The sequence below is a fragment of the Solanum stenotomum genome, chromosome 12 (assembly GCF_019186545.1).
Source record: "Solanum stenotomum isolate F172 chromosome 12, ASM1918654v1, whole genome shotgun sequence".
Classification (NCBI taxonomy): Eukaryota; Viridiplantae; Streptophyta; class Magnoliopsida; order Solanales; family Solanaceae; genus Solanum; species Solanum stenotomum.
In genome coordinates this window covers 2,672,572-2,685,549 of record NC_064293.1, presented here as the reverse complement: position 1 = coordinate 2,685,549, position 12,978 = coordinate 2,672,572, and the positions used below count along the sequence as shown (strand labels likewise).

General features: G+C 40.1%; 2 protein-coding genes across 3 annotated transcripts in view; one reads left to right on the top strand and one right to left on the bottom strand.

The window, feature by feature from the left end:
• LOC125846589 (uncharacterized) overlaps positions 1-12,978 on the bottom strand; it is a 656,804-nt gene that overhangs the window by 402,311 nt on the left and 241,515 nt on the right. Inside the window, exon 1 of one of the 2 annotated variants that reach the window (XM_049526119.1) lies at positions 1,964-1,974. The exons of the other annotated variant lie outside the window; for it this stretch is intronic. The gene's annotated coding sequence lies outside the window, so the exon portion shown is untranslated. Of the gene's footprint in view, positions 1-1,963; positions 1,975-12,978 lie in introns of those variants that run through there. 2 annotated transcript variants of the gene reach the window in all.
• LOC125846584 (uncharacterized) overlaps positions 1-12,978 on the top strand; it is a 48,184-nt gene that overhangs the window by 6,398 nt on the left and 28,808 nt on the right. Inside the window, exons 3-4 of the mRNA XM_049526109.1 lie at positions 277-6,257; positions 7,208-8,685. Coding sequence (XP_049382066.1) covers positions 277-6,257; positions 7,208-8,685 — 7,459 coding nt within the window. The remainder of the gene's footprint in view (positions 1-276; positions 6,258-7,207; positions 8,686-12,978) is intronic.

Genomic DNA, 12,978 nt, shown 5'->3' with positions numbered 1-12,978 from the left:
TTTCTACTTGTTGGCTTCTTTTATATAACCAGATTTTACGAGTTGTATATACCTGTTGAATATCACTTGAAATAATAACTTTACCACGTCTCACTTGAAATTCATGTGTTGGCTTCAGAATTTAAGGGGACTCTGGACTTCTGTGCTTCCTTTCTGACCCCCCTCCCCTCCTTCTTCCATCAAGAATTATTTAATTGAAAGGAGGGCTTCTCTATTAGTTAGTTTCAGTGCTTACTCATCTGATATATCTGTCATTGTTTATTTTTCATTTTTCAGGATGATGTACTTAAGCAAGGTCAGGCATTCTGTTTCTTGCCTTTACCTGTCAAAACTGGATTAAGTGCACAAATTAATGGATTCTTTGAGGTTTCCTCGAATCGTCGAGGCATTTGGTATGGATCTGATATGGACAGATCTGGAAGAATTCGTTCGCTCTGGAACAGGCTTCTCTTAGAAGATGTTGTAGCTCCTAGTTATGCTCAATTACTGCTGGGTGTGCAACAGATGCTCGGTCCTACTGAGACTTACTATTCTTTATGGCCGACTGGTTCATTTGAAGAGCCATGGAATATTTTAGTTGAACAGATCTACCAGAACATCATTGATTTCCCTGTTTTCTACTCCAATGTCAACGGCGGAAACTGGGTTTCAGCAAGAGAAGCTTTTCTTCATGATAGCAAGTTGTCAAAAAGCAAAGAGCTTGATGATGCACTCGTCCAGCTAGGCATGCCTGTTGTTTGTTTGCCAAATGGATTATTTAATATGCTTGTGACTTGTGTTACTGGTATTAAATGGAAAATAGTTACACCGGATTCAGTTCGTCATTATCTTAGGGAAAGCAAGTTTGCTAGTGCAATAGACAGATCTTACAGGCTTATGCTGTTGGAGTATTGCCTTGAGGACCTTGTTGATACAGATGTTGGCATTCATACATTTGGTTTGCCTTTACTTCCTTTAGCAAATGGGGACTTTGGTTTGATGTCTGAACCAACAAATGGAATCTCTTATTTTATATGCAGCGATTTGGAATACACACTTCTTCATAACCTTTCTGATAGAGTAATCGACAGGAAAATCCCTTGCAATTTATTGGACCGACTGACAGCTGTTGCGAAGGCATCTGGTGCCAACCTTTGTTTTTTCAGTGTTCCCAAGCTCCTTCAAGTAATGCCCAAATTTTTCCCTGCTGAATGGAAATATAAAACTAAAGTTCTTTGGGACCCTGGGTCATGTTCTACTCCAACAGTGTCATGGTTTGCGCTCTTCTGGCGTTATCTCAGAGATAAATGTGCAGAGTTAAGTTTCTTTGGTGATTGGCCTATCTTACCATCGACTTCGGGGCATTTGTATAGACCGTCTAGGCACTTAAAATTGCTGAATGCAGAAAACTTGTCTGATAAAATGCAACATGTTCTGATTCACATAGGATGCAAGATACTAGATCGCTGTCATGATATTCAACATCCAGACTTACCTAATTATGTCTGTGATGCTGATGGTGGTGGTGTTCTGCAGTCTATCTTTGATGTTGTCTCTTCTAGTGAGAGAACGGAAGATTTTCTTGAACATCTGGTAGTGGAAGAAAGAGATGAGCTTCGTGGATTTCTTCTGGACCCGAGGTGGTATATTGGCAATTGTATGGATGTGTCCAACTTATGCAATTGCAAAAGGTTGCCTGTTTATCGAGTTTATGGTGTAGAGCACTCTGAAAGTGTTAAGTTCTCTGATTTAGTAAACCCTCAAAAATACTTGCCACCTTCGGATTGTTCTGCATCTCTCCTTTCTGCTGAGTTCATTATTAGTTCTTCAAATACTGAAGAAGAGGTGCTAAATAGATATCTTGGTATTGAACGAATGAGAAAGGCTGACTTCTACAAGAAGCACGTCTTAAATAGGGTCAATTTGCTGGACCCTGACCTTCGTGACAACATCATGATTATGATTTTGAGAGAGCTACCTCATCTTTGTGTTGAGGATGCACATTTTAAAGAAAATCTGAGAAACTTGGACTTCATCCCTACGTCTAATGGCTCCATGAGAAGTCCTTCGGTGATGTATGATCCTAGAAATGAGGAATTATATGCTTTATTGGAAGATTGTGATAGTTTTCCTTATGGTGCTTTCCAGGAATTTGGTATTTTAGACATATTACAAGGTTTGGGTCTCAGGACAACTGTGTCCACTGAGACAGTGATACAAAGTGCTCGAAGGGTGGAAAAATTGATGCATACCGATCCAGAAACTGCCCATTCTAGAGGTGAAGTGCTTCTTTCATATTTGGAAGTGAATGCATCAAAGTGGTTACCTGATCCAACCAAGGATGATCATGGAACCATGAATAGAATGTTCTCAAGAGCTACAAATGCATTTAAACCTCGTCATGTTAAATCTGACTTAGAGAAGTTCTGGAGTGATCTTCGGTTAGTATGCTGGTGCCCGGTTCTAGTTTCTTCGCCGTATCAATCTTTACCATGGCCTGCTGTCTCATCCGTGGTTGCTCCTCCTAAACTTGTGAGATTATACTCTGACTTGTGGCTGGTCTCTGCAAGCATGCGCATACTGGATGGAGAATGTTCTTATTCAGCTTTATCTAATCAATTAGGTTGGTCTTCTCCACCTGCAGGAAGTGTAATTGCTGCACAGCTTCTTGAGCTTGGGAAAAATAGTGAAATTGTTACTGATCCAATGCTAAGGAAGGAATTAGCCTTAGCAATGCCAAGGATATATTCTATATTGATGAACATGCTTGCTTCAGATGAAATTGACATTGTCAAAGCTGTTTTAGAGGGCTGTCGCTGGATTTGGGTTGGAGATGGATTTGCTACTACTGATGAGGTTGTCCTCAATGGTCCTCTACACTTGGCTCCTTATATGCGTGTTATACCTGTGGATTTGGCAGTTTTCAAAGAACTATTTGTGGAGCTGGGCATCCGAGAGTTCTTGTGTCCTAATGATTATGCTAATATATTAAGTCGAATGGCAATAAAGAAAGGTTCCCTTCCTTTGGATACTCAGGAAATCAGGGCTGCTATATTAATTGCACAACATCTTTCTGAAGTTCAGTTTTCTGAAGATCCAGTTAAGATCTACCTACCTGATGTGTCATGTAGATTGCTTTTTGCTACGGATTTGGTGTTCAATGATGCTCCCTGGTTGCTTGATTCAGAAGATCCCAGTTCCTCATTCGGTAGTTCATCTAATATGGCTTTTAATGCAAGTCAAACTGTCCATAGATTTGTGCATGGGAACATTTCTAATGATGTCGCTGAGAAACTTGGAGTACGCTCTCTTCGAAGGATGTTGCTTGCAGAAAGTTCTGATTCCATGAACCTGAGCTTGTCTGGTGCTGCTGAAGCATTTGGGCAGCATGAGGCATTAACAACCAGGCTTAAACATATACTTGAAATGTATGCAGATGGACCTGGGACTCTGTTTGAGCTGGTACAAAATGCAGAGGATGCTAATGCTTCTAAGGTGATTTTTTTATTGGATAAAACTCAATATGGGACTTCATCTGTTCTCTCTCCTGAAATGGCGGATTGGCAGGGACCTGCTTTGTACTGTTTCAACGACTCTGTTTTTACTCCCCAAGATTTGTATGCAATCTCTCGTATAGGTCAAGAGACCAAACTAGAGAAACCATTTGCCATTGGAAGATTTGGGCTGGGCTTTAATTGTGTTTATCACTTCACGGATATTCCAACTTTTGTTTCGGGAGAAAATATTGTTATGTTTGACCCACATGCCTGCAATTTACCTGGTATATCTCCTTCGCATCCTGGACTACGGATCAAATTCGCTGGGAGAAGAATATTAGAACAGTTTCCTGATCAATTTTCTCCATTTCTGCATTTTGGGTGTGATCTACAACATTCTTTCCCAGGTACCCTCTTCCGTTTCCCCCTTAGGAGTACAAATGTTGCTTCTAAAAGCCAAATAAAGAAAGAAGGGTACACACCCGATGATGTCCTAGCTCTATTTCATTCCTTTTCAGAGGTTGTCTCTGAGACGTTGCTTTTCCTGCGGAATGTGAAAAGTATTTCGATTTTTGTCAAAGAAGGTGCTAACAGTGAAATGCAAGTGCTACATTGTGTTGACAAGCAAAATGTAGGTGATCCCGAGGATGAAAGTAATCCAAATCATCAGGTCTTCAGTCTTATGTACGGGAAGCAGCATGACAAAACTAATAAAGTTCAGTTCCTTAACCAATTATGTAAGTCTGTGAATATAGACTTGCCATGGAAGTGTCATAAGATTATGTTGTCTGAGAAGAGCACTTCTGGTGGTCGTGCACATTTGTGGTTAACTAGTGAGTGCTTAGGATTCATTCGAGGTAAGAATAACCATGACAACCTTGATAATAAGTACCACAAATCCATTCCTTGGGCATGTGTTGCTACTTGTTTACACACAATGAAAATTGAAAGCGATTTGGATGATGGTTTTGAGAAATCTGATCTCATTGCTCCAAAATTGCTAGACTTCCCAGTGGCATCGGCTGGTTCTATCGAGAATTTTGAGGGTCGTGCCTTCTGTTTTTTGCCACTGCCAGTGATTACTGGGCTTCCTGTGCATGTCAATGCATATTTTGAGTTATCATCTAACCGAAGAGATATATGGTTTGGTAATGACATGGCAGGGGGTGGGAAGAAACGCTCTGAGTGGAATATGTACCTACTTGAAGATGTTGTTGCTCCAGCTTATGGTTATTTACTTGAGAAAGTTGCTTCAGAAATTGGCCCATGTGATTCATTCTTTTCCTTTTGGCCAATCAAGATGGGATATGAACCATGGGCGTCAGTGGTGCGGAAACTCTATAACTTCATCTCAGATTCCAGTCTTAGAGTATTGTATACAAAAGCTAGGGGTGGACAATGGATCTCAACGAAGCAAGCAATTTTTCCAGATTTCGCTTTTGACAAGGCACGGGAACTTGTGGATGCATTATCAGATGCTGGTTTGCCATTGGCAACCATCCCTGAGGCTCTTGTCGAAAAATTTAAGGAGATATGCCCGGGAGTGCATTTTCTTACACCTCAACTGCTCCGTACTCTTTTAATTAGGAGGAGTCGTGAATTTAGAGATAGAAATGCTATGATCTTAACCCTAGAATACTGCTTGCTTGATCTAAGAACTCCAGTTCAATCTAGCACTTACTTTGGCTTATCCTTGATACCTCTTTCCAATGGTTTATTTACAAAGTTTCAGAAGAGGGGGGAGGGTGATCCAATTTATATTGTTCAAGGTGACGGATATGGTCTTCTTAAGGATTCTCTTCCCCACCAACTTGTAGATGCTGGGATCTCTGCTTTTCTCTATGACAAGTTATGGGAAGTAGCCCAAAGTGAAGATTTTAACATTACTTTCTTGACTTGCCCTTTGCTTGAGAGACTTTTTGTGCAATTACTCCCAGCAGACTGGCAGCTGGCTAAACAGGTGAATTGGGTCCCTGGTTGTCAAGGACATCCTGACTTGGAATGGATGAGACTGCTGTGGAGCTATCTCAAGTCTTCTTGTGATGATCTCTCTTTGTTTTCGAAGTGGCCTATTTTGCCTGTTTTAAACAATTGTCTCCTGCAGCTAGTGGAAAATTCCAATGTGATCAAAGATGGTGGATGGAGTGAAAATATGTCATCACTTCTGCTGCGTGTTGGATGCCTGATATTGACGCGCGACCTCCCAATAGACCATCCCCAATTAATGCGTTATGTCCAGCCTCCCACGGCAAGTGGTATATTAAATGCATTGTTGGCAGCCGCTGTGAAGATAGAAAAGATTGAGGGACTCTTTAGTAATGCATTGGAAGGAGAAATGCATGAACTTAGGAGCTATATTCTCCAGTCCAAGTGGTTCTGTGAAGATTCTCTGAATAGCAGTCAGATGGTTATCATCAAAGAGATTCCTATGTTTGAATCATTCAAGAGCAGAAAAATGGTATCTTTGAGTAGGCCAGCTAAATGGCTAAAACCAAATGGTGTACATGAAGATCTATTGAATGATGATTTCTTGAGAATCGAATCAGAGAAGGAAAGGATCATTTTGAATAAATACTTAGAAGTTGCAGAACCTACAAAGGCGGACTTCATCAAACATTATGTAATCACTCACATGCCTGAGTTTATTTCTCAAGATGGATTACTCTCATCCATCTTACAAGATATCAAATATTTGATGGAAGAGGATGACTCCTTCAAAGAAGCAATCTCCAAAGCTTCTTTTGTTTTAACTTGTGATGGTTCCTGGAAAGAGCCTATCAGGTGTGTTTATTTATCCATTCACTAAACTAGCTTATGTCATGCGTGAATGACTTAATCCTTGATGATCTCAAATAGTTGTTTTTTTCACTCAGTAAAATTAGTTCTGGTTAGAAGTTATGCATAAGTATAATGCTACCAATTGTAAAACAATGTAAAAGATGAAGTTATCGGTATATTTTTTCTAATGGGTCACCAAATGATGCAGGAAGTACACTATGGGTAAAACATTTATTTCCCCGGGCTAGGTTGTAGATCATATTTCACAAATATAAACTGAATGAGGAGTCATTTTCTTATGAGAAGTGTGAAGAAGTCCCAGATCGATGGTTAATGAGATGGGAGGTCTACTTATATGGTCTTGGGCAATCCTCTTCTCTTGAGCTAAGCTTTTGGAGTTTAGTTAGACCCAAGATCCATTTTTTTAAAATGTTGTTCATGCACCAGATCTGAAGCCCCGGGCATGAGGGAGGGTGTGAAGGAGTCCCACAATGGTGGTTAATGGGAGGGTGGTCTCCTATATGGTCCTGGACATTTCTCCCCTCATGAGCTAGCTTTTGAGTTTGAGTTGGGCCCAAGATCCATTTCTTTAGCAGAAGTGATAATCGGTAGCAGTATTGAAGTTATATTTAATATAAAATTATTGGTACATGCTCAGTCCTTTTTGGTTTTGCTACATCAGTTTTTCTTTTTCAAAATCAACATGCTAAAAAACGTAGCTCTAGTAAAATCAGCGTAAGCTTGACATTTTCAGGGCCAACACACAGTCTTTCTCCTATTCGACCTTTACTTCAAAGTTTTAACCGTATATATTTTGTATGGTGTATCTATGTGATCTACATACAATACACTCTCATGTGTGTATGTGTGTACACATATATATATATTTATCTATAACATGTGGAGTATGTTCTTACATGTATGATTGTGGAATCTCTGTATTGTTTCTGCAGGCTTTATGATCCTCGTATCCCAGAACTGAAAATGTTGTTGCATGGAGGTGCCTTCTTTCCATGTGAAAAGTTCTCTAGTCCGGAGTTTCTTGAGATTCTGGTTAACCTTGGGCTTCGGCAATCTTTAAGCTTTACTAGTTTGCTTGATTGTGCCACATCTGTGGCATTGTTGCATAATTCCGAAGAGTTAGAAGCGGTGAAAAATGGTAGCAGGTTGCTTCACTTGTTAGACACTGTGGTGTCAAAGCTCTCAGCACTGGACAGGGACTCCAGTACTGGATATGAAACTTCTGAGGGGTCATGTCTTAATGTTTGCATTGAAGGAGCTGTTGATGTTACTGACAACCTGTCAGGAATTATTTCATTTCTCAGCAACTGGATTGATGATATGACTGGAGAAGAATTTTGGTCAGCACTGAGATCCATCAGTTGGTGTCCTGTACTTGTAGAACCGCCTATCAGAGGATTGCCGTGGTTAGCCTCAGGTAGAAAAATTGCAATGCCAATTAATGTTCGGCCCAAGTCACAGATGTGGATGGTTTCATCTAAGATGCATATCCTGGATGGTGAATGTTCCGAGCATCTGCAACATAAACTTGGTTGGATGGATCGCGCAAGTATAGAGACTCTGTCTGAACAATTGCTTGGACTACCTAAATTCTATGTGGAGGCAAATGAAAGCTCAGATGTAGCACCTAATCTGGATTCAGTTTTGCAGAAGCAGGTGCTCTTAATTTATTCGCAGTTGCAAGAATTTATTGGTATGAACGACTTCGAGATTCTCAAGTCTACCTTAGATGGTGCTCGGTGGGTTTGGATAGGAGATGATTTTGTTTCTCCTGCTGTACTTGCTTTTGACTCTCCTGTGAAATTCAGCCCCTACTTGTATGTTGTACCGTCTGAGTTAACGGAATTCAGAGATTTGCTTGTGGAGTTGGGCGTTAGACTCAGTTTTGATGTTTTTGATTACTTCCATGTTTTACAAAGGTTGCAAAATGATGTGAAAGGATTCCCCCTTTCTGCCGATCAACTGAGTTTTGTCAATCATGTGCTAGAAGCAATTGCAGATTGCAACATGGATAGCTTAATGTTTGAGTCTTCTAGTACTCCTTTATTACTTCCTGATTCTTCTGGAGTTCTTATGAGTGCTGGGAATCTTGTTTATAACGATGCTCCTTGGATGGAGAGCAATACCGTTGGTGGAAAGCGTCTTGTTCATCCATCTATAAGCCAGAATCTTGCGGACAGATTGGGTATTCAATCACTTCGAAGTGTGTCATTAGTCAGTGAAGAGATGACAAAAGACTTACCGTGCATGGATTACACAAAAATATGTGAACTTTTGGAGTTGTATGGAAAAACTGATTTCCTTTTGTACGACCTACTTGAGTTGGCAGACTGCTGCAAAGCAAAAAAGCTTCATCTGATTTTCGACAGAAGGGAACATCGGTGTCAGTCCCTTCTGCAGCATAATCTAGGTAATGTAGTTTTCTGAACCTCCTACTGATTGGTTATTTCTCTGACAGTCTTAAGGGCAGAAACATGTGATTTTTGTATGTTCTCGAGTTTGGAGCACCTTCCACATGCTGTATGACTTGCTTATTTTCTTCCCTGCATGTTTTTTGATTGTTCAAGTAAGTATATTGATTTAGCAACAAGTAACTGCTGTAAAAATTGACAAGGGCTGCATTACGACATGTGTTATGAGCTGAGAAAGTCAACCATATCCTCAATGTCATTTGCATGGGCCATGTCTCGCCAAAAAAAAGAAGAGAAGATATACATCTGTACTTCATGCTAATTAGAGATTCTGATTTTCTTTTAAAAATTCTACTGTTACTTTCTTTCCAAAGAGTCTGCCAGATGAATAAAGGGATGGTATTCCAAGTGTTCATATTTGCCTTTCTCGCTCTCAGACCTTGCAGGTTCTAGCCCTCTAATAATTCTTTCGTTGTCCTTGGCATAGTCCATTTAACCCCTATAATGTTTAGAAAGAAGTTCCATATCTGCAAAGTGAAGGTACAATGAAGAAATAGATGATTGACATCCTCTGTTTGTTGTCCGCAAAGCAAATACCTACTGTTATGTTAAATACCTACTGACATGCACCTTGTGCAACCAACCAAGAAAAGCACCAGAGTTTTAAAGGTTAATATTTTGATTGGATGACTTAAGTATATCTTCTCATTTAGAGGTAGATTGTTGATGCATCTTACTGCACAATAATAGAAGTCTCGCTTCCTTCATCTTGTCCACCACGGGGGCCACACCCACCTTATCCAAAATATCCTCTTTCCTAACTTTATCATTCTTAGTATGCCCACACATCTATCTAAATGTGCAGGTTTTTGACCAACCAATACTCTGCCAAAAACAATATACTGGTCTAACCACCACTTTATAGAACTTACCTTAAGTCTTGGTGACACATTCTTATCACCAAGACATCGGGTGCAAGCGTCCATTTCATCTGCCTCACTCCAATACTGTGTGTAACATCCTCACTGTTCTCATTATTACTCAGGATTACTGACCCAAACTACTTGGAACTTCCTCTCTTGGAGATAACCTGTTTACCAATCGTCACTTCTACATCCACTTCATGAGTTGCGTCACTAAACTTGTACCCTGTAAGTACTATATCTTAGTCCTGCAACCTAAACCCTTTAGACTCCGGGGTCCATCTCCAAATCTCAAGCTTATCGTAAGCTCCGTTCCGTGCATCGTCAATCAATATTATGTCATCGGCAAATAATATGGTACCTCCCCTTGAATATGCCGCATCAGTTCATCCCTCACCAAGGAAAAAAGCCAACAACCACAAACATTTGTATTTGAGCTTCTGTACATTATCTATTTTTCCTTCAAAATATCTGCCATCCATTTCCTTCCTTATAACCCAAAATATACAAGCAAGCACTATAAATCCAAATCTTATTCAATAGCTTACTGATTTCCTCGAGTCCCCAGCAGTTTAGCACTTTGAATGAGTATGACATAACAAATTGTACCTTGAATAAGTTGTAGAATAATGGTCAGCTCTGGTGGGTCACTGGACAATGCCAGAAAGAGGTGGCTGCAGCTTTCCACCTCTTTATTTACACATAAAGCACCTTCTTGAGATTGTCATTCCCCTTCTCAGCAGATTGCTATGAGTGAGGCAAGCTTTATGAGCAGCCAATCACATTAAAAAAAATTGTAAAGTGGCTTTGATTTCCACAACTAGTTCCATGTCCAATATGATGTGTTTTCACCCACACTGTTGATCACTTGTGAAAGACACTATGCATTTTAAATATTTTGTGAGCTTCCATTGTGTCTTGCACTCTGCATTACAGTTGAGCTGTGCTCCCTTAACATTGTTATTCTGATTGCTTTTTCTTATTAATTCTTTCCTACATTAATGTGGTGATGCAGTAGGAAGTACAGTAGTTTTTATGCATTCAATTCTTATAAAAACCTTGGTATATCTGAAGGAAACGGATGAAAATCCTATATGACTGCTACAAAGCAAAGAAATCCCAAGTTCCATTGTAGATCTCAGAAGTGGCAAATATTCTTACTTCCTTAAAAACAAAGTGGCAGATATCCCAGATAAGAGGATGAATGACTAACGTTTTTTCTTGCTCCATTTTATAAGCAGAATTTTTTTTTAAGACCTATTATTATCAACAAACTAATTTCCTAACCTTTTTCCATAAAAAGATTTCCCAGACACAGTTCCTAATGCTTGTTCTCTCTCCTACTTCTTAGGAGAGAGGAACCCATCTTTTCCGGCATCCTCCACCAGAATCAGACTTTTTTTTTTTAAATAGCCAACAATAATCACCCACTGTGATTATTTATAAATCACCCACTAGTAGGATGGAGGAGAATCAAATCTATTTCAATGCTGGTTTCAAGTCTTTTGATATCACCAGATGGGAAACTGAGAAAGCTGAATGGTACGAATGGGTAGAGATAAGCAGAAAGATGATGCGCAGATCGTCCATGAGTAGAAAGGTGTTGGAATGGATCTGTCTCTGTCTAAGAGAAGCATCCAAAGAGAAAAAGAAGGAGACAAGTAGGTGGAAACTAGCTGAGCAAGAGGCAGTGCATTTTTGCACGAGAAAACATAATATACATGGGAGGTTCATAAGCATCATAACAGTATATAGAGGGGGAAGGTCATGCCTAATTATTCCTGAGTTGGCATCGAATGCGGGGTGGTTGGATGTTGCATTGAAGATTGACAGATTCATTAAATGCAAGAAGGGAAAGGAGAAAATACCCGGTACAAGGGTGGTTGCTGATTATCCATATGCTAATGCTATACGTGATAGTAAATGGCAATCCAGGAACCTACGCAGTGCAGAGGTCTAAAGCATTATGGGTAAGGTGGAAGTTCTAGATAAAATAAGTACCCAGGAGGGTGATCTGTTATCTAGATGCTTAGTTGGGTATTGCAGTGAGAAGCCCAAGGAGAGGACAACTTTAGCAGACATAAGAAGTTGGTCATCAACTAATTGGAAGAAAGCCTTTGGAATCAACATTTACGAACTGAATGATGAGAAGTTTTTGTTTGAGTTCCCAAACAGAAACATGGCAGAACAAACCATTAATGAGCCGTGGCGTTGGAAGTCTTGTAATTTTAATCTGGAATGGTGGAAACCAACAACAGGTTGTACTCCTAAATATGCACTTGTTAAAGAAACATGGATTAGGGTTGTGGGGATCCCCCTACATCTTTGGTCAAAGAAGGTTTTTCAAGAGATAGGAGAAATCTGTGGAGGCTGGTTGGCTACAGAAGAGGAAACAGAGCTAAAAAATCATATGAAGTGGGCTAGGATCCTGGTAGCTAACGACAGTAGCAGTATTCCAAGAGAGGTGGAGGTGTCGTGCAACGACACTTAATTTCATCTTCCAATCTAGCCGGAATGCTTGCCAAGATTTGAATCCTCGCCGGAAAATGACAAGGGGGAAGATGAAACCTATTATCCAGTCCAGAAGTTTACCCAAGGGATTTTAGAGGAGGTCGTTGGTGATGATGCAAGGAGATCCCATCAAACTAGGGATTTGCTACTCTCTCAGCAGGTGACAACGTAAGAGAAAGTTAAATCTAAAGCATGTGAGGGGCACGTGAGTCTTTTAAATGAGACTCTGGAGGTGGAATTGGGCCTAATGCCAAGTTACAGATTGAAGGGCCAGATGTGGCAGGCCTGGTAATTGCTAATAATTTTCAAGAGGAACGGTAGTCCAGAGCACCTTTGACTTTATCGAAGACATAACAGTTCAAGTGGCCATGAACGACAATTCTCAGTTACCCTAGAAGAGAAGTTCGCACGCGACGGTAACGGAGAAATCAATTGAGTTAATGGGGAAAAGGAGTCGCAGATAGTGGGAGAAGAGGCTGATAGTCAACTGGAAAAGAATTTTGACGTGGGTGGGGATGATCGAATCAACAGTGGGGTTACTACTCAAAATTCTGAAACAGAGTTAGTCAACTGGGAGGTTGATGATGTAGAGCCTCTAATGGTGCAGCAACAACTCATAACTCAGGGCAAGGAAAAAGAAGCATCCAATTGGGTGCAGCAAAATCTCATTAAATTGGGGAAAATTTTTGGGATTGATTTCCAAGGTCATGAAGAGGAAGCCACAGAACTTCTAATGCAAATAGACAGTTGCAGACAAGCAAGAAAACTGGAACCGTGCAGTGAAATTAAAAAAACTAACACTAAAGGTGTACAAGAATTAAATAACTTGGTATGTTTTGATGTCAAATTTAAAAGTAC